This window comes from Lampetra fluviatilis, chromosome 4 (genome assembly GCF_964198595.1).
Source record: "Lampetra fluviatilis chromosome 4, kcLamFluv1.1, whole genome shotgun sequence".
NCBI lineage: Eukaryota > Metazoa > Chordata > Hyperoartia > Petromyzontiformes > Petromyzontidae > Lampetra > Lampetra fluviatilis.
The window spans coordinates 23679034-23706234 of NC_136278.1; the positions used below are offsets into that span (position 1 = coordinate 23679034).

At 38.9% G+C, this 27201-nt stretch overlaps 1 protein-coding gene across 1 annotated transcript in view; it reads left to right on the plus strand.

Moving 5' to 3' along the window:
* LOC144931682 (myomesin-2-like) overlaps positions 1 to 26281 on the plus strand; it is a 98802-nt gene extending 72521 nt beyond the window's left edge. Inside the window, exons 21-36 of the mRNA XM_078855829.1 lie at positions 8320 to 8473; positions 8781 to 8887; positions 9828 to 9872; positions 12392 to 12528; positions 14204 to 14348; positions 16590 to 16649; positions 16779 to 16846; positions 17803 to 17913; positions 18449 to 18536; positions 18760 to 18798; positions 19611 to 19716; positions 20868 to 21031; positions 22528 to 22564; positions 22816 to 22838; positions 24100 to 24155; positions 24672 to 26281. Of these exons, the coding sequence (XP_078711955.1) occupies positions 8320 to 8473; positions 8781 to 8887; positions 9828 to 9872; positions 12392 to 12528; positions 14204 to 14348; positions 16590 to 16649; positions 16779 to 16846; positions 17803 to 17913; positions 18449 to 18536; positions 18760 to 18798; positions 19611 to 19716; positions 20868 to 21031; positions 22528 to 22564; positions 22816 to 22838; positions 24100 to 24155; positions 24672 to 25097 (1766 nt within the window). The 3' untranslated portion in view covers positions 25098 to 26281. The remainder of the gene's footprint in view (positions 1 to 8319; positions 8474 to 8780; positions 8888 to 9827; positions 9873 to 12391; positions 12529 to 14203; positions 14349 to 16589; positions 16650 to 16778; positions 16847 to 17802; positions 17914 to 18448; positions 18537 to 18759; positions 18799 to 19610; positions 19717 to 20867; positions 21032 to 22527; positions 22565 to 22815; positions 22839 to 24099; positions 24156 to 24671) is intronic.
* The last annotated feature ends 920 nt before the right edge of the window (positions 26282 to 27201 follow it).

The window sequence follows — 27201 nt, forward strand, 5'->3', positions numbered from 1 at the left end:
ACAAAGTTTTAATATATAAGTAATGTATCCTTGATGCAAAGACTAAATTGTGTGCTCTAGACATTAGTTTAAATAAGGTGTGTTGACTTCAACACACCCTGATCATTATTTATGATGCGCCTTAAGTTTGCATGCACCTCCATCAATCTCGTGTTTTGCATCGCATGGAAATGCTGTAGCCTCCACTACATTGAAAAAAAAATGTTGGCAAACGTCTTAGAGATAGATTCGCCCAACATCTTGTCAGCTCGCTGTGCAAACTTGGTCCAAACCAGTGTCACATCAACAGTGGGAGCCACAGGCCCAGTGACATGTAGGGTACATGGCCTTGTCTTGATTTTTGGTGATAATGAGGCCATACATAGGACAGACGACCGCTTCATATTCAAACTGAATATCATTCAGCCAACTGTATGAATGCCTCACATTGACTTAAAAAATGTATTGAGCGCGAGCTAACCCTTATCAATACACGTTTGTGTGCAGGCCACATTTCATTTCTCACTAAAATTGGAAAATAAGAGCTAAAAAGACAAAAAAAGACAAAATCAGTAAATTAAAATATATCCTGTTAATTCTTCTACTCAGCTTGCAAGGATTAGGAATTTCAAACATTTGAAAGCCCATTTGGATCATAACATTTCTTGAGATATTATTTGATCCTGATGACATGATAATTAAGACTGAAGAATGAGTCACTTAGGAGGCAATGTGAATTAATATTCTGCTTTAAGTAGATACCACGCTGAAACATTGTTACCCAAAATTAAATGTGCCAGCAACATTTTATATATATGTAGTCATCCATTTTTGATGATTTAAAGGATTGTCTGTTGCTCAACATCTTCGAAAAGGTAACTATTTTCACATGCCAATTTTTTTCTTTTTTTTTCTTCAGAAAACATGTTTTTAGTTATCATTAGATCCATGGTGTAGAGTGCAGTCTAAAGCTATGAGTAAGTCCACATCTTTAGTGTCTATTTTTATAGGGTGCCACGGTGGCGAGATGTTAACTACCTCTTCTGGTATGCAGGTGTTCATCGGTTCAATCCTAACCCTGATGCGTGTTTATTTATAGTATGCATGTTCTCCCTGAAGTCACCTGAATTTTTATATGGCTCCCCCAGGTTTTCCCTGCACATTTAGAAAAATGGCTGCTTTAAATTTCCACATTATAAGCCACTATGGTGAGCTATCATTTGTGGCCAGGTTATGGTAACATAAAAAATTGTTTAGTTTTTGTTAAATTTACGTGCTATAAAGATGGGCCACTGCCCAAAACATCACCTATTATATATTGTTTCCTTGAAGGCAGTGGTATTGATGAAAGTATTCAGGTTTTGTCATTTTTGCTTGTGCACCGATGCCACTGCAGTGTAACTTAATAAGTAAATATAATTGCGTTTTTCTTTGTATTGTTAAAGCTGTTTATGATACTATCACATATAATCAACTTTGTGGAATTTTCGTGCATACAGATATGTTGCAAGTTGTATATATATAGCTAACCAATAATGTCATCATGCATTAAAAAAATCTAGCCAGCAAGGATGCATTTTTCAGTTTGAAACAGCTTTGAATTGTTAATATCCACAGCACACGTGAATGGCTTTGTGTATTAAATTAAATATTGGCATTCTACGCTTATAATAAATGTATGCCTGACTTTCTTGGTTTACATGCGTGAGTATAAATGTTAATGTAATTCATTACACAGTGCTAGTGATTTTTCTTTAAACTTATTTTCTTCATGAGGAAAAAATGGGCCCTCTTGGTTCATTTGCAAAGGAATCCTTAAATTATATTCTAGTTCTGTAGCACGTGTCGAGAGTATATGCTACATTCGACGTCAATTGTAGCATTTAATGTCTATGACAATCAATATATGTGGCAGTTTGTTATGGTTCAAATTATTTGATAATAAGACATTAAAAGTGCAGGTAATCAGAAACATTGTATGTTTGAAACAATATCAGTGTTTCATTCTAAAACATTATTCTACCATTCACATGCATATTTATTATTTTCATGCAATAATTTGTCTTGCCTCATTTTCTTATTTCAACCGTCAATTGTTAAAACCAGAGAACATCACCTGGTTCTATAAGTGGTTGTATTTATGACAACATTAGAAGGTTATCTGGGAATATGTGAACAGTGCAAAAAGCAGATGGAATATCGCAGAAGGAATATCACTGCTGCCTCCCTGGGTTTGTATGTCAGTACCTTTGGCAGTGCAAATCAGATCAGGAGCTAGCTCGGTATATGTGTCAGGACCCCACAGGGCCCCAGCTCTATTTATTACATTCTATGTAGGTCAGAGCTTAAGTTACCAACACCCACTGTCAAAATTACACGATTGATTATATCGATTACATGAGTATATATGGATGTGTTTGTCAAGAACTGTGAGGGCTGTTTGAAAAGTTCGAAGCATGGACTTGATGTTATGGCAGGGGCTCAAATTGTCACCCGCCACAACCAAATTTGTCACCCAACACAAGCAAATAAATAAAGTTGTCACGTGAACAAACGTGCCAATTTTCTTCTTCTAAAATTGAAACTAAATTATTAGATGATGTGAACACAGCATTGTTTATAACTTAATTTATTTGTCTGTGTCGGTTGGAGGGGGGTAAATGACACACATTGGCATTTTGCTCGTGCGATCCGACTCGAAAAAATATATTGTGAATTTGAAGCGTGAATTTTTCAAATATGTATACTCACTCATGTGTTTCGCGTAAAATCAGCTTTCTACCTTCACCAGATGCTAGCAAGACTTGAGCTTTTATAACAGTCCTTGTAACCCTGAGTTTATTTAAGTATTTAGTCGTTTACATATTGCATATTTCACATCAACTGTAAATGTAAAACGTAATTATGGTGAGGCTACTATACATTATATGAACTATGTTAATGGTCTCATTCTTTCCGCTAAATCCACAAATGTACGATATACACATATATAATTAATAATTACAGGTTTTCCGTGTTTTTAAATCCTTTATATTAAGTTCGCGTGCTTGCTTGCTTGCTTGCATGCTTGCTTGCTTAGGACCGTGCAAATCTTTCGGTCGTTTTTTAACCCACTTCCCGTGATCCAATCGAGCTGACATTTTCCACACAGACTCGTTGTGCCAGACAATTATTGTTCGTGAAAAAAAATTCCCAAAATTTTACACTTTTTAGACAAAAAAAAATGTATTTTACATATATTCAAATATAACTTATTCATGGCTTTGGCTGAACGTCAGAGTGTAAGAGCCCAGAGCGTAACCCCTCCACAGGCCGTGGTGGAGTAGCGCAGTTGGTAGTGCCCTCGCTTCCCATGCCAAAGGTCGCGGGATCGATCCCCACGTCCTCCACAGGCGATATATTTTTAAATCCTTTATATTAAGTTCGCATGCTTGCTTGCTTGCGTGCTTGCTTGCGTGCTTGCTTGCTTGCTTACGACCGTGCAAATCTTTCGGTCGTTTTTTAACCCACTTCCCGTGATCCAATCGAGCTGACATTTTCCACACAGACTCGTTGTGCCAGACAATTATTGTTCGTGAAAAAAAATTCCCAAAATTTTACACTTTTTAGGCAAAAAAATTGTATTTTACATATATTCAAATAGAACGCATTCATGGTTTTGGCTGAACGTCAGAGTGTAAGAGCCCAGAGCGTAACCCGTCCACAGGCCGTGGTGGAGTAGCGCAGTTGGTAGCGCCCTCGCTTCCCATGCCAAAGGTCGCGGGATTGATCCCCGCGTCCTCCACAGGCGAATATATTTTTTACATCCTTTATATTAAGTTCGCTGCCACGCATATAAAGGATTTATAGTGAAAAACTTTGTTTTTTACGGGTTATTTAAAATCCTTTATATTAAGTTCGCGTGCTTGCTTGCTTGCTTGCATGCTTGCTTGCTTGCTTAGGACCGTGCAAATCTTTCGGTCGTTTTTTAACCCACTTCCCGTGATCCAATCGAGCTGACATTTTCCACACAGACTCGTTGTGCCAGACAATTATTGTTCATGAAAAAAAATTCCCAAAATTTTACACTTTTTAGACAAAAAAAAATGTATTTTACATATTTTCAAATAGAACTTATTCATGGCTTTGGCTGAACGTCAGAGTGTAAGAGCCCAGAGCGTAACCCCTCCACAGGCCGTGGCGGAGTAGCGCAGTTGGTAGTGCCCTCGCTTCCCATGCCAAAGGTCGCGGGATCGATCCCCGCGTCCTCCACAGGCGATATATTTTTAAATCCTTTATATTAAGTTCGCATGCTTGCTTGCGTGCTTGCTTGCGTGCTTGCTTGCTTGCTTACGACCGTGCAAATCTTTCGGTCGTTTTTTAACCCACTTCCCGTGATCCAATCGAGCTGACATTTTCCACACAGACTCGTTGTGCCAGACAATTATTGTTCGTGAAAAAAAATTCCCAAAATTTTACACTTTTTAGGCAAAAAAAATGTATTTTACATATATTCAAATAGAACGCATTCATGGCTTTGGCTGAACGTCAGAGTGTAAGAGCCCAGAGCGTAACCCGTCCACAGGCCGTGGTGGAGTAGCGCAGTTGGTAGCGCCCTCGCTTCCCATGCCAAAGGTCGCGGGATTGATCCCTGTGTCCTCCACAGGCGAATATATTTTTACATCCTTTATATTAAGTTCGCTGCCACGCATATAAAGGATTTATAGTGAAAAACTTTGTTTTTACGGGTTATTTAAAATCCTTTATATTAAGTTCGCTTGCTTGCGTGCTTGCTTGCTTGCGTGCTTGCTTGCTTGCTTAGGACCGTGCAAATCTTTCGGTCGTTTTTTAACCCACTTCCCGTGATCCAATCGAGCTGACATTTTCCACACAGACTCGTTGTGCCAGACAATTATTGTTCGTGAAAAAAAAATCCCAAAATTGTACACTTTTTAGGCAAAAAAAAAATATTTTACATATATTCAAATAGAACTTATTCATGGCTTTGGCTGAACGTCAGAGTGTAAGAGCCCAGAGCGTAACCCCTCCACAGGCCGTGGCGGAGTAGCGCAGTTGGTAGCGCCCTCGCTTCCCATGCCAAAGGTCGCGGGATCGATCCCCGCGTCCTCCACAGGCGAATATATTTTTAAATCCTTTATATTAAGTTCGCTTGCTTAGGACCGTGCAAATCTTTCGCTCGTGTTTTAACCCACTTCCCGTGATCCAATCGAGCTGACATTTTCCACACAGACTCGTTGAGTGTGACGATTAATTTTCGTGAAGAAAAAAAATCCAAAATTTTACACTGTTTAGGGAAAACAAATTAAATATTTAATTACCAATTGCTTAATGGTGGCAGACAATCATCTGACCCATAGGTGGCAGCTATCTCAAGCCAGAGGACGAGAGGACTCTAGCCGCCACGCATATAAAGGATTTATAGTGAAAAACTTTGTTTTTACGGGTTTACTTGTTTATTTCCTTCCAGAGCATCACTCAATCGAATATTTGTAATTTAGTTATATCCATGTATACCCGTACATTACATGGGACATTACTTTTACAATTGGAAACTTACGATTCCATTGTGAACCTGCTAAATCTCACGTTTAATTGTGGGACAATAATGTTTGCCACCAGAAGGAAACCTTTATAAAAGCGTTGAAAAAATTCTTGCACAATTTTGTTTCACATTTTATTTAAAATTAATTCGTGTCTCCTAAAGGCCAGTAGTAAAATGTATTTTAAATAGTTAATAACAATCATAATCACTGAATTTTCATTGTTTAAAAAAAACATTTCTGCTGCGGTATGGTATTTTTCATAAGAATATGTTATTTTGTGATAATATGTTTCTTACATTGTACTATTATAGTACATTATGCCATGATTCACTCTGAGGCAGAAGGTTCAGTTGGCGAAGAGTATTACTGTAATGTGGGTGTTGTAGAGTTTTGTGTTACCAGCGCAGTAGCATTCAACAATCATCACTGAGGGGTAGCTTCCACTGACCCTAATCCCTCACCCATGTGCATTACTCCATCACACTCCCAGGGAGACATTACCACAAAGGTCAGGCCTTATAAACCACTTAGGACGAGCACAATGATGCATTGAGTGCCGACTCTCCTACAAGAATTATTCTCTACCAGACTATCCATGCCAATCTGAAACTCAGATGGATAAGCCCCAGAGTGACTGTATGCTTCCCAATGAGAAGGAATGACCAGGGCTTTGCCCAACATTTGGCAGAGCACAGCAGTTATAACATAATACCTTTCAAAACTTTGACTTAACAATATGTGTGATGACTTGATTTTTACTGCAAATGTTGGTGAAGGAATACATGTGCAAAAGAGTTATTCAAATCCATACATTAATATATTTCCATAACTTTGGAAGCATGGTAGTGCAGGTGTTATTGCACTGTGCTCTGAATCCGATTACCTGAATTCATTTCTCGGCCACAAATAACACCAACCCGCAGTGACCAGGATGGTGAAGTGTGGTTAAACAACCCCCTGCCTAACATAAACGATTAAAACAAATTATATGGCATGGGGTAGGCCTTCATCCAGCAGTGGATTTACACAGGGTAGTAAACTACTATGTATAATGTTAGCAATAATATTTAATTTAGTTGTTTTCATGTATTTTATTTTATTAATTGTTTTACCTACGTGACTTTACCGAAAAAACCCAAAGAGTATGAATCCTTGCAGTCACGAAAGCTTCAAATTTAGAATTATTGCAGAAGTGTTGCATAACATGAACCTGATTGTTTCACCAATACAGGGAGTCCCCGACCTATGAACGGGTTCCGTTCCTGATACCCATTCGTAAGTCGAACGGTTTGTAAGTCAGAAAGAAATAATGTTCTGTATGTAAATGCACATACGGTCACTTATAAAATATGTCATGGTTCACCATAAAAGGGAAGCATTGTTAAACTCGTAAATAATAATACATATTTTACATTTGCATGTAACATTGTTAATAGTTATTGGATTCGGTTCACAAGTGAGAGTTCACGTTCTCAAGTCACGTAGTAAAAAAAACAGATATCTTATGGAAGCTCATTCATAAGTGTGGACGTGTGGAAGTCGGGCAATCGTAGGTCTGAACCTGCCTGAACTGTACTTGGATAATTTATAAAGTAATTGTGAAAGGGAATGATTTTCACAAAGAGGCCATACAGAACATATTACATTTTAATAGAAAGTAAGAGTCATGTTCTTTGGCATGTAAATGGCATGGAGTATGTCGTAATGATGTTTCCATGTGGACATAGTCCATTCTGTGGTCAACTGTAAATAATTGTTATTCGTGTGTACTCATGACCCAGCTACAACGTTATGTATAAATACGTGCAACTAGAAATATCACCGACTTCCACATTGACACTGTAAAATTGAACTAAAATAAATACTTTGAAAACTTCCGAGATAATAAGCCCCATTTGTGTACCAGATTCATGAATAAAATTATGCTTGTTGGCTCTTTCATCTCAAATGCATGTCAAATTTAAAGCAAATGCAAGCCTTCATTGGAGTACCCTCTTTTCTATCCTGCATGTACTCATTAGTACCTTGGGTTGTTTCCGGAGGGAATTTTTTTTTTTAATGTTGTGAACAAACACCAGCTGCAAATTATAACATTCCATTTCCAAAGGCAGGACGTAGATTTCGCTGTCATTTACATACAAAATACAATTATATTTAGCCAGTGTTTTCTGATTCCCATTTCAGCTGTAACAAATTCAACCTTTTGACTGGATGATGCTCATTGTTTGATACCGATTGACACAGATACACAGACGATGCCAGCGCTGTGTTGGGCGGTGGGTGGGTGGGTGGGGGGTTGAAGCAGTATCGTCAGCATTTGAAAATGAGTCACAGCTTTCATGTACACTCACAGCATGAGGTGTGCATTGTGCAAACCACATGCTCAAGCAGAACAGCTGGTGCTGGGATTTTACAAACTCGTGTTTGCTGCTCTGGCCCTCCTCGCGTTGCTCCCTGTCTGTGGCTTCATTTTTATTACAAACAAATAAAGGTGATGCTGTATGAAATGACGTTATAGAAAATGGTTCACGAAATTTACTGTGAACCCGGCAATCCATGTTTGATTCCCAGCCACCAACTTACGCTGACCAGCATGGTGAAGTATGATCAAACAGCCCTGATGACCAATCCAATAATTTGGTGATGCCTTCATCCAGCAGTGGATTGACAAAAGCCTATAAAATATTATTTTATTCCATGATTATTATTTCTAAAATACTGGCTGGTTTCAATAAAAAAAAATATTACTTGAATGCACGTATATTTAATTTTAGTTGTGTATTTGTTGTTGTTGCAGGATCTAGGGATGCACAGCTACAGATCGATGATGATGGCAACATCTACCTGGAGTATACCTGTGAGGCTGCCACTGAAGCATCCAGTTTCTCTTGGTCCAAGAATTACCACGAGCTTCCAGAAAACAAAGTGACCCCAGAAACTCTCGGACAAACGTGAGCCTTCGTCTTGGAAATGCTTCACAAATCCTATCCTCGGCATTCAGTGTGGTATAAGCGCAGCACATGGTAAATGTTATCACAGCATTGCAGAAAATGCCCTTTCATCAGCTGTTGATTCTATTAGATGGAACATTCAAAAGAGTGAAAAAAAGTGAAATATGTACAGAGAGACGTTTCTCGAAGCATAGAAATTTACACAAGACAATTAAGTTTAGAAAAAATGAAAATGTCACACTTGAATGATCTTACTCGAGCAAACACGTTATCATCATTTTCATACGTTATTTTTGGTATATTTTAGAACAAAGTTGTTCTTCAACAACCCTACAATGGATGACCTAGGGAACTACTCCTGCGTGGTCACTGCGACAGACGGCTACGCAACAAGCTACAATCTCACGGAGGACGGTAAGGGAAAGGTTAGGAGTGTGTACGGAGTCTTTGCATATGTACGTGTTACAGCCCAGTTTGACCAAACTTCACTACACTGGTCAGTGTGTGGTGGTGATGAAGGGTGGATACAGAGCTGCCTTCTACCCACGACGCCTACTGAACCTGCTTAATGTGCGGTGGTCACCCATTCAAGCTCGTGAAGTCTGACAGGATCTGACACAATACAGATGTCAAATTCACTTAATTCAAATTAATAAAATATTCCTGGGCTGTTACTGCGTACCTACTACCTCCAAACAATGTATGCATTCCAAGTCTCTACAGAGCTACATCACAGGACTCCATTCTGCATGTTTGTGGAAACTTTCCATAATTTTCGACTGCTCCCCAAACCCTGCCCACTTTTGGGCATTTCATAATTGTGCCATGAATAGTACCAGCATGATTCCAGTTTTGTTTGGAATTCATCACACGTTGATATCAAATTGAAGAGTGTTTCTAAATGTATGCAGAACCTGCCATTATTTTAGTAATAAAATTAGTGTAATGCCGCTATAAATAGCTACATGAATCGGCCCATCATTTCTACATCAACATATATTTATTTTTCCAAATTAACAAGTTATGGTTTGGGAAATGCATGCAATATATTACTTATTTGTGCTAAAATGCGTAAGAAGAGTAAAGAATTACTTACAATTGAATGCCGAAATGGTTATTTATTTGCAGATACAGATAACATTCAATTATATTACCTAGATTAAATATATACAATTAGAATGATTGTGATAATTATGGTTGTAAAATGAATGTCAAATGAATATAATTACAATTTCTGCATTAAGAAATAATAATTTGTAAATTGTGCAATGTATTGGGAATAATTGGCTAATCATGCTAAAGGACAGCCATGGATAGTTGAGTGATGTATAACATTGTTCTATTTTTTTTGCAGAACTAAAGCGTGCTCTGGAGACAAGCCAAAAGCTAAAATATCCCAGTAAGTTTGTTTCATAAATGAAATAGATCTATACCAATCCATAAAATACACTAAAATACATAGGCACATGTAGTATATGGTGAACACACTTCAATCTTTCTATCCACATTAAAATAAAACTGAATATTGGCAAAGGAAGTGGAACTTAATCAGTGACTTGCAAAATTGTCCAAATACTGTTATGTAATCCTTCATTTAATGTGGTAGATGCTTTCTTGAAAAGTACCACAAACCAAGGAATTACTGTGCGTGTATACATTACAGGGCATAATTATATAAAAACAATAGAAATGTGAATCACATTTGCACTATACAATTAGCTTCCAAAGATCCCATGACGGGGCAACGAACTGAGATTAGGGTACGCTGCCTACTGTATCATTCCCCGCATATACCCAGAATTTCCATCCCGCTCAGCCGGGCAGCTCAAGAAGGTCGTTCAGTGTCGACCTCTCAGAAGCTGCGCTTCATAATGGTGCGCGTTCCGCGTTGTGTGAACAGTGTTCCCTTATCAAAGAACTATGTTATAGCGAAAAACGCGTTGTGTGAAAACGCATTAAGCGAGGACTTGCTGTACTGGAGTGTGCAGTGATAATGTTTCACAGTTCTATTAAACTCTGCGTTGTTTAAATTGCTGAACCCCAGCCAATCATCCTGCTCAGTGACACAGAAACACATAGCAAAGCTCTTTTTGAATAGGCTGTGAAACAAATGTTATTGCCATTTACTCTTTTTTTCCCAAGCAGGTAGCTACAGTCCATATATCAGTACCTCGTTAAAGAAAAACATAGTTTACGTGGTTAATGCAGACATGATTCCTTGCAAAACGTTTCAGTTTGGTGTTTTAACATTTTAACACCTGTTTTGTTGCCATGAAGGGTAAAATCTATTCTAATATTCTGAAAGTTTAATTGTTAAGTTTAGTTTTTTATGTTGTCTTGCTTCGCATATTAATGTGATGGGACGACTTTATCTGTTATTGAATGTTCATTTGTAAGCAGTATTTTCAGTTTTACAGCATATATATAATTATCAATTGCAAAGGTAATATAACTTTGAGCATAACATGCACATGTTGTAACGTTAGACATTTGTTATTGTCATTTTTAAATGACAACCTTCGTAATTAATTTTTGGGTCAGATTAGGACAAATTTGGCATCCGCGAGGTATCTAAGAAATCAATTAGCAATCTAAATATTTTGGTTTCAAAAGCATATGTATTCAATCGTTGACAACCTCGTTCTGTTGTTTTCGAATAAGTTTTGATATTGCCATCTACATCCATGTGTGGGTGTGCTTTTGACGTCATTCTGTAAATAATTCTGAGACATTTTCACACTACAAAAGTTTCCTGTGGGCTGAGGATCATTAGTAGTCTAGATTTGTTCGTTAGACAAGCATGGCTTATGAATACAACACACCTTTGGCTGGTCAGGTCATATCGGGTCAGGACTTGCAGGAAAGAAGCCTTGCTATCATGTCACAAACGGACACAGCTGCACCTCTTCGCTGTTTATCTGAACAAAACATTAGCATGCTGGTGTATGTTGTGGTAATCCATCTTAAGAATTCAGTTTGTCCTTTTTTAGTTCAAACCTCAACTTTGCAACAAGGCTAAAATGCTTAGAGTTTTTATTTTATTTTGCATTGCCATATAGTACTAATTTCCTGAAAAAGAAACATAATGACAATCTGATTTAAGAGCATTTTGGTTGGAAATACTGTACGTGTAACACATATGTTTATGTATGATTGATTTAAGCTTTTTTTCTCACACATATATAGCCACTGTGTTGTATTTGGTTAGTTTATCATTAGGATACTCAGTTAGGCAGTGTCTTGGATAATTTAATGATGATAATGTTCAGCATAAATGCAGATGTACTGCAATATATTCAAATCTAGGTCAGGGCAGTTTAGGGTGGCAAATATTTGTTATTATGTTATTTGGAAACAATTGAGAGATGTTGCTTATTTAATTACACTACGTAAAAATTACAATATTGTATTTAATTACTACAGGCACAAAACAAAGTTTGAAGTGTGAAAAAAGAACATAATCTTACCTTCCATAATGAAATGTGATCTTTAATTCGGGGTTTGTGGGAAGTATGATAAATGTAGGGTGCCACGGTGGTGATATGTTAACGATCTGGCCTGGTATGCAGAAGGTAGCGGGTTTGATCCCGATTCCAACCCTGACGCCTGTATATTTGGATTTTGCGTGTCTCTCTCCCTGTGGTCACATGCATTGTTCTCCAGCTCCTCCGGTTTGTCCCTCCACATTTATAAACATGTTTTTAGAGTATGTGTCTGGTATACATTTCTACATGATAAGCCACTTCATTCAGCTATTATTTGTGGCCAGGTCGCTTCTGAAAAATAGCTATGTAGCTCAGTGGGCCTTACCTGGTAAAATAAAAAAAAAATGTCTAAATCGTAGTTAATGCTATTGGTCACCTTTGAAAATGTAGCCAAATGTGTACAGTGTGGTAAGAGTGTGCCCTATTCAACCAGCCATACCCCTGAGGTCCGAGTTGGCTGTGGAGCTACTGGAGAAAGGGCAAGTGCGGTTGTGGATGCAGGCACGGCATCTGTCACCGACGTGTGAGCTGAAATTCATCGTCAATCAAAGGGACGTTTCCAAAAACGAGGTAATGCAAAACCAAGCATTGACAATAACATCCCATCCAGCACGATATGAGTCGATGGACGTTCATTCTCATCTCCATATATTTTCTGACAATAAAGAGTGCACTTTAACAGGTGCAAAGATAATATATTGTATTCCTCTAATATATTTTGTTGTTGTTGTCTTTCTCAGTCTTTATATATCTGTCCCTGTATCCCTTGTGTCTTTTAATGCTGTCCAATAACATGTATACTTTAATGACAAAAAAACATTCGCCAATGACACTGTGTGGAGCTTTAAGAGGAGAAATATATTATCGGTGACCTTCCAGCAATGGCCCTTCTTCATCGCACATGGTGACGGCAACATGAATGTCCCTGTTAAAATTATTAACGTGGGCAGAAAGTGGAATAATTAAGATGCTAAAAGGAGGTTTTAAATGTAATAATCAAATAATGAATAATTTTCCATAATATTATTACAAATGCGTGAGGGTTACCGACACATCCGGCTTTTTGTTAACAGTTCTTGAAAGGGATATTTACAACCCTCGTGATTAATACATTACTTATGAACGTTCAAACAGTCTGGTTATCAATTCTCTAATAAATAGCAATCTGTGGCATATTTGAATATGCTATTGGGCAATGAAAAATGTATGCATAGTTATACTGCTATTATGCTGGATATGCGGTGTTGCAATGTGGAATGGATCAAGGGATATGACGTCTCTAATGAAATTGTCAATCTCGCTTATTTCAAAGATACACGATGTACGTTGCTCAAACCTGGAGCAAAAGTAACCCACTGCCATTGATACTTACGAAGTACAAATGTTATCTCACCAAAATATCAATAAAAATCAAACAATACTTGCAACTTTCTAGATTAAACATTAAAGGAGTATTTGTGGATGGTGGGTATATCTAAGACCAACACAACTGAACTATTTATCCACAAATGTTCATCCATGAACTTCCAAAGAAAACATCTTGGCATACAGGATTACAGGATTAAGACAAAAGATGCAAAATAAGCAATTACATTTTCGCGAGGAATTTGATAGGGTGCCACGGTGGCGAGATGTTAACTACCTGGCCTGGTATGCAGGAAGCGTGGGTTCAATCCCGACCCTGACGCCTGTATATTTGGAGTTTGCATGTCTTTCTCCCCGTGGTCCCATAGATTTTTCTCCAGGTCCTCAATTTGTCCCCTCCACATTTAGAAACATGACTTTATAATATTTGGCTGCTATCAATTTCCACATGATAAACCACTTCGTTGAACTATTATTTGTGGCCAGGTCACTTCTGAAAAAGAGTTATGTAGCTCAGTGAGCCTTACTGAGTAAAATAAAAAAAATAGTTTGATGTAACTTGGTAAACTAAAATGTTGCAAAGGTAACAAAGTTGTGACTTTAAAAAAGTGATTTTCTAGTGATTGCACGCTTGAGATGTACAGCTAATTTAATTTGTAAATGTATTCAAGTAAACATGGAGATTATTTGCATTTGAAAGAAGATTTTCATACTTTTTCACATCTTAACATCTTATTAGCCACTCATTATACTTAAAAAGCCTCCCAAATATTAAAGATCCTGTGCCTCTGCGGGCCTGCTCGTAAATATGATTAACTTCTTTGGCGCTGTACGTAGCCGACCGTGCTAATCGAAGGTGCTTAACATGTGGTTTGTGTAGAAGTACAAGATTCATGTGGACCGCAGCACGGGCATGATCGAGATGATTATAGACCATCTTTCAGCTGTGGATGAGGGCACTTACACTGTCCAGCTCAAGGATGGGAAGGCGGCAAAACAATCCAGCCTCGTTCTCATCGGAGACGGTGAGAGAGAGTCCCTTGGCACAACCTTTGGACACATACATACACATGAAACGTGTATGAAAGTAGCCATCTGACTTGCTTTACGTTTACACTTTTGGATAAAATTAGTCGGTGTGTGTCAGTTTAAATTAAATATTTTCCTTCGACAATAATTTGACATCACTGTTATTTTGCAACTACTATTATTACGTTCACATTATTGCACAGTTGTTAGTTGCAATCATTTCAGCACTTCAAGCAAAAAAGGGAAAACAGGCCAGTTAGCAACCAAGGACTGGAGAATGTTTCACAGTGAGGCCTCCTCCATACAGTCCTAAGTACACTCAGATGGATGTAGAGCTTCGATGTGTCATCCTCGCAGCGGCCTTTGGCTAACCATCATACAAAGACGGTCACTGCATCACGCGCTTTCAAATGCACTTCTGCGGCTGTCTGGAATCCTCTTCCTTCCAATATTAGGAAATCACTGGAGCTATTGAACTTTAAAATCTGGATTGAAAACATTTCTTCAGAACTGCTTTTCATGTTTAGTTTGTTGTCCTTCACCCGTACCTCTGTAGGGTGCAAAAGAAGTTCAGCTTACATGCATGATGTCCCACGTTCTTGCTCCATGTGCTGGGAGCATCTTCGGGAACTAAACTGAATTATTATGAAGCTCTCAGCACGTGGAGCGAAACCTCGGACATCGTGTTGAACAGATTGTAGCGGTAAATCTAAACATACGTTAGAGAGCACCACAACCGCGAGAAACATACGCGGTATTATTACCCAGGCAGACAGTTTGGGCCGCGTCACCCATGAATATTAGTCTATAGCACAATACAATCATCGACTTACGAACAAATTCTGTTCCTGAGACCCGTTCGTAAGTCAAGTACTACATGCAGCAGCACCGAACTGTGATATCGACATTCGAATCCTCAGCTCTGAAGAACATTCACGAATTAATTGGTAAAATTACTTGCCAGCCTAATGGATAGAATAGGCGTTTGACAGGTGTATACGTGGAAGGATATGTGTCTCAAGGCTGAGAGAATTAATAACTTGCAGGAGTTTGTCGGAAAAAAACATCTTTCATCTCATTACCCAGCTCAGGAATGTGCAAGCGCTGATCACAAAGTCGAAGAAGAAAATATCACAAGTTTACATGTATCCTTTAAACCTAACATTAAATATGTGCATTTTGATATTTCACCTTCAGAATGTTTTAAATGTTCCCACGTGTACTGGTTGGCAGGTCTGCATTCTGTAGGGATAACTTTTTGACTTGCATGGCTTGTCATTTATATTCATATCATGGTAGTAAATTTCTGTGTCTAGAGTCAATAATTATTATGCATGTTTAACATTGTCATTATTAACCGAGCTAATTACAGACTGGATAAACTTTAAAAATACAAATATGAGCCTCATGGCACAATGCCCTTTCAACCACATTGCTCAAAAGATATTGACTACATTGGTCTTAATTGTAAATGCACAATTGCAAACACAATGTGCAATTAATATTTTGCCAAAGTCATTACAACTTGAATTGATCATATGTATTTCACCTAAAGAGCTGTGGAATTTTCACCAGTGCATCAATCGGTATTATCACTTCTCTAATGCATTGAGAACCATTGAAAATATAAACACTGCAACGGCAAGTAAATGATGGTTACATTGAAAAATCACCCCGAGGAAACTTCTCACAAGCATTTGTATAACAACATGTGCAACACTGTGCACTTTGCTGCTTAGCATGCTGAGGAAATTGTACAAAAAATATAGATCGTAAGCTCTGTTATTATTATTCCACAAACACGGATGACTACAAAAGGTGAAATGATTAAACTCCCTGGTGATTTGATGACTTGTCATGATTCAAGAACATGATTCGATTGAAGAATATTTTTGTTAATCCTTGTGGAGAATGTATAGCGGCCACTAGTGGCTGCAGGGGGTCACATAAACCCATTACATACAAGTCATAACATGAAAGAAAAAAATAACGCTTGCTAATTTCATGGCTGCATCATATAATCAATATTTATTGACGAATGTGTACACATACCAGGCATACAATAGCAGAATAAACACATTTGGTATCTTTCAGTATCAAGTTTAAGCACCTTTACCATTTTGTAATTATCTAAAAACATGTATTTTTAAATAAACTCTCGTTCATAATGTTGCTTTGAACTTGGTAATTGAAATGTTAAAACACTCTAAAAATGCGTGTACCTTTAATCATCACAGTTTTCAAGAAATTGCTGGAAGCGGCTGAATCGCAGAGGAAGGAGTGGCTGAGAAAGCAAGGTGAGGTCGCGATATGTTGACAATTTGTTAATTACATTTGGAGACCACCCAGAACACTTTAAGTAAAACTAAAGTTGTACAATTGTGAAATGAATATGTACATGTGTAAATATCCTCCCATCACTACAGGTCCTCACTTTATTGAATATCTGAGCTGGAACGTGGGCAAAGATTGCCAAGTACATTTAAATTTCCAAGTAAGTGACCTGGAATAAAGTAATACCTATGTGATATGTCATATTAAAAGGAACTGCTTTTTAATATTACATTGGAATTAGCGTTACGCTGGAGAAAGTGATTACACAAATGGTCGTCAACTCACACTACTACATAAGGCTATATGATACATCAGCCATTATCTTTGAACTTTGTGTGCAATCAGTGAAACTTCATCTTTTTAATTGATGTGAAATTTCTTAAATTAATCTGATTTATACTAAAGGATGTAAATAAAGCAAATACTGCTTTTCAGCCATTACCACTCCTCTGCTGGGTAAAGGTCTGCACATTCCATGACAAAAATGTCTTTTGGTTTTTTGTTAGTTGGGGGAGTTAGATCCCAAGGATGGTTTAGATATCACCACTGATATTATACATCACTGGCAATGACTTCGCACAGTGTGCTAACTACTGCGCCACCACAAAATAAATATTCACTAATGCCTTTACAATTAGGATGCAGCCACGGAGTAACGGTTAGCACACTGGATTTGCAATCTAGAGCTTGCCGCTTATATTTGATTAACATACAGGCAACTTTCTTAATCCCCCTACCCCTCCGCCTCTGCCCATCCCGTAGTATAAAAGGGTAGTAATAATAATAATTTCCTTGTATATCGAGTCGTTCATGCTAATTGCATCCGATAACGCTGTACATGTATATGTGAAGGACCAAATCCTACATACAGCGAGACCACAGTCGATTGACAGGTGGGTGTGTACGTCACTGTACTCCCCCATCTGACAAGACATCTGACCAGAATGGAAGAGTAGGCCCAATACCCGTGGGGAAGGCTCTTCGACCCGCAGTGGCTTGAGGGAAAATATTGCAGGGCAGCACGACGACCTTACCAATTAATAACATGCTGCTGGGAAGGGAGTGTTGTCAGTGTATATTCTCGTGTATTCATCGTGCCTGCGTGCATCTGTATAGATAGCCAACTTCAAGAAGGAGACGACTGTTTTGTGGTTCAAGGATGGCAGTATTCTAGCCGGTGCCCACACCGAATTCAAAGACGGACACGGCTCGCTGCTCATCCAAGAGGTTAGTGTTGATCCGCTGCTCACTGGACATTATGTAAGTTTTAAATTATAACTTGTGAGTGCAGATGAAGGTAGGCATCGCTTTCAAGTAAAATACACTATCGGTGAGCGTATTTACACTTTTTATTTTACAATATTTGAAGTTATTTTCATAGGTCACTAATACTGTATAATAGCTTAATGTAGCTTAAGACTACCATCTGGTGGTCGATATGCGTATAAAAAACTATGCTTGTTCAAAATGCACTTGCTCCATACATTAATTTCGAAATGTCCAAGCACCAATTGTGACTAGCACAACAAATATATTAAATATAGACTTCAATTCACAAAGACTGTGTACCATTCACAGAAGCTTCAATTTCATTTTGGATTGCTAGATTATTTATTTTATTTTTATGTCATTATTTCTAGGGCAATATTTTGCAAAGTTACTATTTTCTTGATGTAAAATAGTATACTTTTTGGAAATTTCATTATCATCTGCACTAAGTTTGTGTATTCTAACAATTCTCCATTCTGTCCTCTTCATAAAGTGTACCAAAGAGAACAAGGGATTGTATAAGGTGGAGGTGAAAGATGAGAGAGGGACTGATGTAAGTGTTTTGGATATTGCTGGTAAAGGTAAGAATCATTTACCATACTTTCACACTCGCATGCTCTGAATTTACACTCACACTTGCCATGCAGTTGGTTGATATGCACACTACACTGATGCATGCCCCATTAAAACGCCATCTGTAAATCACACACAGTGAAAACATTTGCGTTTGCTAGCAACATTCCTTTGTCTACTATAACAATTGCACTGCATTTATGCTCCACTCCCCACTCGCTAAACATTTAGAACTTGAAGACCTGATGTGCCAGGTGTGCAAGATGAGTGGTAAGTACGCAGAACTTTACACCCATGGTGTTTTCAGTCATATAATATCATTTGTAATATTGATTTAATTTGTTTTATTAATAAGGTATCTCGGTAAAAAAAAAGTACGTGGAATACACACACATGAGCTATATGCATTGGATGTCAAAATCTCAGTCTTAAGACAGTTAACCTTTGTGATTTGCATAAATCTGGTGTGACAACCACACAAGGACACTTGGGTAGCTCTGGGGACCAATACTTGTGTAGGAATACTGAGCCAACACAATGAGCTCATGGGTTCGAATTCCGGTCAACCACTCAACACTAAATCATTTTGTCAAACGTGGGGAATTTATGGTTTTTCCCTGTCACTAATGACTGTACAAACAGACATGTACATTTGGTTGTCACATAATGCATTTTCATATAGTGGTGAAGGCTATAATTAAGGTATATTCATCAGATTATTGATAATAAGTGATTCATGCTTTGAAAGGTGTGAAGGCGTGCTGTTTAGTCTGAGGAAACAAATACTTCTTTATAAAATTAAAGCCGCAGTACTCAAAATCGTACATACTGTGGTGTCTCTTAAGATCCGTTCTGTGATTCTACATGGTGCTGCGCTTATACAATTGTGAAGAGAAAAAACAATAGTTTATTCGATTTGAAAAATAATGTATTTAGTCCTTCCTCTATCTGTATGCATTGCAATATGACTTGGTGAGAGCTTAGTAGTTTTATTGACTGTCAACGAGGACTGTGAGGAGTTGGTTTTAATCATTGCGACTCTGCGTGGTGTGCGACTCTGCGTGGCGTGCGTGTCTGGCCAGCGCTCTCGGCCACACCGCTGCAGTTTGAAGCCACGGCCCAGGGCGTGAAGATTCATTCATCCGTGGTGTATTACTGCGAGGACCTCAAAGTCACCTGGTACCAAAAGTAAAAAACGCAACCACAAATAAGAAAGTTATCATTTAATGTATTGATAAATGATCATCAGCACACTTGCCGTAAAGAGATAATTTATTTCTATCACTGTCAACGACCCACAGGGCACCACGTCTATCCTCAGCCGTGGTGGTTCCCAACCTTTCTGGACCTGCGAGACCACTATTAACCATCGACATTTTTTCGCAGACCATCGTGTGCCAAGAGCTTAATTTAAACAAATCTCATCTCAATGGTAGCATCTGCAACAGTTCCTCAGACCATTTCTCTCCACCTTGCAGGCCACCACTGCTCTCCGATATGCATTCCCCCCTCCTCCTCACCCCTCTTCCTGGCAATTGATGACAACCTATCGAAATTTACGGAGCAAAATATACACAACCTCTTCTTGTAGCTGCTGCCAGTGGTGGCTGGTGGTTTGGGACGACGCTAGATGCCATGGCCTTGCAGATCAATATAATGACAATGCATTACATTTTTAAAACATCTTCCTTTGCTAAAAAAAAAAAAATCCCAAATGCAGGATTTATTTTTTGTTACATTTTAATTTATCATATGTTTGCTGTGACATCACTAAGCTGTATTAATGTTGTTGTGAATGGTTATTAATGGTATGATTGGAAGACCACACATATGCTATCGTTTCATTCAATGTAGATAAGAGTGTTGTTAGTCATTCTGAAGGCTACCTGACCTTACCAGAACCTAGCCATTAAGGCGAAATTATTGATTTGTAAACGCTGTTAATGTAACAATTTGACACTGAAGTTTATACTCTTTGGTTCTTTCGGTAAAGTCACGTAGGTATAAAATAAAATAAATCACGACGTTTCGGGCGCAACACAAGCATCCATCATCAGGTGGGAAAGCTTTCCCACCTGATGATGGATGCTTGTGAAACGTCGTGATTTATTTTATTTTATACCTTCGTGACTTTACCGAAAGAACCAAAGAGTATGGATTCCTGCAGTGACGAAAGCTTCAAATCAAAACTGAAGTTTGTCATACGAATTTGCGTAAAAATTTGCGAATACCGTAAGGTAAAATGAAACAGAAAAGGACACTTGGCCTCTTAATGTACTGCAATGCATTGTAATCATCGTCAATGTCTCAGAGCCCCCTGCACATGCTATGACTTGCAGGGAAACGAAGCTGTCTTCAACAGAGAAGACTATCATTGGCGTGAGTGGAGAAATGTTGTGGATGCATTTGATTGCACCGACGGAGAAGGACAAAGGAAAGTACGTGTTGGAGCTACACGATGGAAAGGAGGCCCACAAGTTTGCTGTGGACTTCTCTGGAGAAGGTACTACTTATTTGTTGCTTTCACGAAAGGTGACCCCTGCATGTGTAGCACGAACATACTCGTTGGTTGCTCGTGCCTGTGCCAGTTTTGAGTAGGTGATCATCTTTCCTTCACTTTTAAGGTTTTATAACTAAAATTGAGAGCATTGATGCTTCAGGTCTGTGTGTTTTTATGGTAACTGTTGTGAAGATGCTTCAATATAAATTAAGTTTTGAAGTTGTGTACCCCCTTAGGGGCTTACTCTGCAAAAAAGCAGACAAGCTGATCAAAGGGTTGCCAAAAACATAGCGATAAAAAAACCAAGTGCTGAATGGATAAGGGTCACCTTCCCATGACATCATTACGATTGAGATTATTTTGCGGTGTCACGCGTCATACACCATGTGACGTCATCTTTCGATTTAAAGTTTTCGTGACTGCAGGGATTCATATTCTTGGTTCTTTCGGTAAAGCCACGTAGAAAGGACATAATACAATAATAAAAATAAAACATAATACAATTCTCACGACGTTTCGGCCACAACGCAAGCAGCCGTCCTCAGGTGAAGAACAGAGCTGTAGGAAAGTCAGCATCTTAATGAACACTGCTAAGCTTGGCAACGTATTTTAAGCTGGGTGGGAGGAGGAGAGCGCCTTGACAAAGGAGTTTACATATCAACAGGGGAATTTAGCATGTTGATGACGAATGCAGATCTGGGGTGAGTCACCCCTTGTGGAATGTGTAGGCAGTGGGGGGTCTCAAATTCATATTATGCTAGTGTATTATGCAGGATTAGCAGTAATAAAGGGAGGGAAATTTTATTAAAGGTACTAAGAGGGAGCAAAGAAATATGTCAATGGGAAAGTGGTAGTAGGAAACTTGTAGTGGAGCAAAAAAAAAACTCCGATCCGTGAGGAGAATACAAAAGCTTTATATTCAATGCCAGCGAATGGAATGCGGTCTGAAAGTCACCGTAAACGTGAACAAAATCAATCAAGACCCGGAATGGTTTATCACGTCCTTCCAATGATTGTTGAGCCAGAATCCATCTTCTCGGTTGAAATTGTCTTTGTGTTTGTATATGTGGATGGCCTCATGAACGAATCTCTCATGGTAGCCGGATGGCTTGCAGAGAACCTCTGTCTTGGAGAAGTCAATGTCATGTGAGCCCACTGAATTATAACAGTGATCTGCCACGGCTGAGGTGTTGGTCCTACCGTGTTTTAGGTCTGCTTTATGTTCACGGATGCAGTCCGAGATTGTCGTTTGGTTTCTCCAATGTAACTGCTACCACAGAGGCAACTTAGTTTGTAGACGCCAGGGCAAAACAAAGGTCATGTACAAGAAGTTTTCTGAGCAAAAGGAAATAATTTACGGAAGAAAACACAGTTCGTAAACATGAGAGTATACCCAGGGTAATTATTTAATCCATCAACAAAGAGGTGAGGGAGAGCATTTGGGAAATTTTATTTTCTAAGATTCACATTAACGTTTGCCTTGTTTAATTCTCTTTCAGTATTTGATGAAGTCATGCGTTTATATCAAGCACTCAAGTATGTATATCAGATGCCCGAAATGGGCACTGCGTGTTTGTTTATGCATGCATTGAATGCTATATTAAAATAGACTCATTACGATATTAAGTAAAAAGTCGCCATAAAAACTAGAAGCATAATTTTCCAACTAACATACTCACCCCATGTTGGCATTTGAATCCTATCTGTTTCTTTCCTGTGTGCAATACACGCTTGACATATGTTTAAATGTATACACAAATAAACGTCTCATGTGTTCATCTTTCCAGGGAGGCTGCCTTCGCAGAGACACGTAAGATTAACATATTACAACTACTGCCCATTCCCACACACGTTTGCCTGTCTGTGTGTGCAAGTCCAAATTAATGCAGGGGCATTACGCACTGCAGCCTCAGATGTTGAGGTCCCCCCCAAAATGTATATTTATACACAGCTTTACAATGGTTGAAAGGAAATACTGCAGCACTATGACGAATCCAATATGTAATATGGTATTTAATTCCATAGCATCATGTTTATTTCTAACAGTTATATACCAATATTAAACTAGTTTTGACTTCGATTCATATTCTTTGGGTCTTTCATCAGGATGACGACCGCTTGTCTTGTGATCGAAACGTCGTAGTTTTTGTTATTTTCTTTGACCCTGTCCACGTGACTTTACCCAAGGCATATGAATTCCTGCAGTCTCGAAAGCTTGAAGTCAAAACTTCGATTTAGTTTTACAAATCGTATATATCACATTTAAAACTTAAAACTAAAATAATAGAGGTAAATAATAACGGAGTTTACGGCTTTGGGTATGGGTGGGGGTAAAACGGTAGAGGGAAGAAATTGAATAGACAAAGTGGGGCCCTATAACTATAACATCTCTGGGCCTCCATGACACTTAATCAGACCCAGTGTATGTATATACTGTTATATATGTTTTAGCGGTTTTATATATCTGCATAATGATTAGCATGCTGCACTACACCCTCAATAACTCGAGTTCAATTCCTGGCTATGCACAACACAAGTGGTAATAATTGGTACATAAATCTGGCCTGGGCATCTCATATATGTCTACTCAGCCCTAAATATGTAGCTAGTGTAGTGTGTACCTCAACGTTCCATGTAGGGGACGGGAAAAACGTCTGGGCTGTACTGGCCTTAATAGGCACTTACATTATTACAGGGACTCCGCTACTTACGAACGAGTTAGGTTCCAGAGGTCTGTTAATACGTCGATTTGTTCGTAAGTCCAAATCTACTCCTGTCGATTTCAAACACATTGTAAAACGGTGAATGGCTTTAAACGTTGTATAATGTCCTGTAGATGTAGATGCCACTGGTTCTTCATGTTCTGCAAATGTAGATGCCACCACCGCCATCTATTGCGCGGTGGTTGAACTTACGGATCTTGGTCCGAAGAGACAATTGGACATACAGACAAATTTGTCCGTATCTCTGAAAGTTCGTAAGTCCAATGTTCGTAAGTAGAGGAGTACTGCTGCTATGATTTATTTAATAATTGCACTTTGTCGTAATTGTTACCTTTTTTGTATTTGCAGATCGTGCCAGGGTGGTTGGAGGTTTGCCAGATGTCGTTACAATCATGGAAGGAAAGGTTTGTAATTTTCACTTTTGAGTTCACATTGTGTGCTCATTTTAAACACACTTATAGCATTCATGCAGACAAAGCACAGTGGTATTCCATTTGAGTTGGAACATTACAATCTTGCATTTCAGCTGTTATTCAGTTGCACATGTTAGAGAATCGCATTTTATTTCAGTTAGGGCCAAAAAATACTTCCAGTTATTGTGCTCATTATTGACAGCTGTGATGTTTTCTTGAACTCTTCCCGTACGCCGAACCGGCACTGAATTTACTTGTTTAAGGCTACACGCCTTCCTAAACAAATCAAATGCACCTTCTGTAAAGTAGTTTGGAAAAGTCCTTTGGGTGAGATAATGAGATTGGTCCTTTGGTGTCTCATTTCTATTGCCTGCCAGATTTTGTCAATGCGAGATTTTGATAATGGAATAAGGCTATACTGTCAGACACCTATAGCATGATTGAAAAATAAATGAATATAGAACCTGCTGCCGCATTGAACGCTGATTGTGTGCTGCTGTTGCATAGACGCTGAACCTAACGTGCAACGTTGCTGGAGACCCAACGCCTGAGGTGTCGTGGCTAAAGAACGACCGGGAGCTGCCAATTGACGACCATCTGTCCGTCACGCTGGAGAGCGGTCAATACGCCTCCATAATCGTGCGGAACATCGCCATGATTGACTCGGGGAAATACACCATCTACGTGAAGAACAAGTACGGCTCCGAGAGCTGCCACTTCACCGTCAGCGTTTACAATCACGACCAGCCTCCACCCAGCGTCAAAGTGCCACCCGGTAGCGTCCAGGCGCCACCGAGCAGCGTCAAGTCACCGCCAAGCAGCGTCAAGGCGCCGCCGAGCAGCGTCAAGTCACCGCCAAGCAACGTCAAGGCGCCACTCAGCAGCGTCAAGGCGCCACTCAGCAGCGTCAAGGCACCCGCGCACAAGAAGTGAGAGGCTGGCCAGCGGGTGGCATTGTCCCCTGCGCGCACAGCCGGCGCACGCACATCGCACGTAGAGAGGAACCCTGTTTCTTTTTTTTTCTTTCAAATATGCACACATTTCACAAAGAATCAATGAAAGCGCACAGCTTGGCAGCTGCAAGCAAGACCGTCATTTTAATCAGGCAGGAGAACAACTGCAAATTAGGATAGGAATATAAACCAAGCACAGATTCTCAGACACATTATGGTAAACATTGCGAGCGTACAGCAACGCAGCAAGAGACAGTTGATGGCATTTTCTACTTCTGAAGGTCCCAAAAGAATGTTATCAGTCTATGTTGCATTTTGAAAGAGTTGCATTGTTTGCTTGGCTAATTGTATAGGCACACCACACCTGTGTAAGGTGGGCAATACATATTTTGGTCTAGGACTAAGTTAAACAACATTCAAAAACCATAATGAAATGTGTACTTTACCAGTTGGTGAATGTTAATAAACATATATTGGACAGTAACAATATGGACACAAACACCTATGTATCCTGTTCAAATAACGAATCTTTGCGGGGTGCTATAAAGACATTGCAGCGTGATACCATTTGTGAGTCAATTTGTGATGTGTATTGGAACAGGGCTCTTGCTGGCATTTGTATTGTGCAAGTATGTGACAGGACTGTTGTTTAATAGTGTTAGTTGAAGTTAATACAGTGTGGACTTATTTTTGTTTCCTCAGTAGATGTAATTGTAGTCTTTAACTTAGTGGCTATAAGCAGTGAAAGCTAAATACCTTGAGATGTCAAATCAGAGTGTGTTCTAAACTTGAACTGCCTGGTGTTCTATGGGAATAAAGGTCGATATCACTTCCCTCAATTAACAAAAACCCTGCTCCTAGACCTTGGTGTGTTGTTCGGTAATGATTAGGGAGGCAGGCAAGCAGGGTGATATACACCCAGAAAACATATCCATTTATATCCCTTTTGTACCGAGGGTTATGACAGCCAGGTATTTATTTCAATCGTTTTAGCATTTAATTATTTTTCTCTTCCATCATCCTAGATCTTTGCAGGTGTTACCATTCTAAACCATTCACTTGCAACTTGGTCAAGTAGTTCATGCTAATTTCAAAAGTTTTGAACTGTCTTACTGACATGACGTGAAATTCCCCATCGCCAAAATCAGTGCTGTCATTTCTCAAGTGCAGCCCTTGTACATGCCTCTTTGACATCTACCATTCCTCTTCATGTGTATGATAATGAGATAACATTGATTTTTCGAGCACATCTGTTAATTAGCAGATAATGAAAACAGGATGAAGGGGAGTCATCGAGGGCTAGAATTTAATAAATATAAAATTGGTATACTAGTCTTTTACAAACCTGACGCTTACAAATTGAGAATATGAGTTTATTTGAAGATGAAGGGTTAGATTGATTTACGAGAAAAAACATTGGCCTGATCCGTGTAGAAATTGATTTACGCACATTTGCAGAATTCATGTTGTGCGTAAATTCCTGCAAACTTCGTTCTGCCTAATTCACGTATCGGTTTTGGCACAGTTTGCCATGTGGAATAGGCAGAGCCCCATTCTGCAAACGTCTCACAGTTCATCAGCAGCCAGGGGAGTGCTCAGGAGAATGTAAAGCCATCTGTGGCTCCACCCACCACTCCAATCACTCACCGAAATAACAGATTCGTGTTATTTAGAGTCATGTGAGGACAAAGATGATGATGATGTTGAAGATGGTGATAGAAATAAAAGTGATAATGAGGATGATGTCGATGATAATAGTTTTAACGATAAAAGAAGGAATTATAAGATGATGGAAATGGAAAAGATGATGGCGATGATAACAAAGAAGTAAAATATTGTCAGATGATGATGATGATGATGATCTCACAGTGGTTCTAATGGTGGTAAATATAGATGATGGTAATGATGATAACACTGTGTAACAATTTTGTTTTTTGTTCTTGGGTAGTAAGTGTTATTTTCTAATTGCTTATGCCTCAAAAGTACAGAAATCGGCTATTATTCCCCACAAACGTTGCTTTGGTGACCAGGACAGTGATATTTTGAAATGTACCTATTTTCAATGAGAAAACGGGTGAATTTGC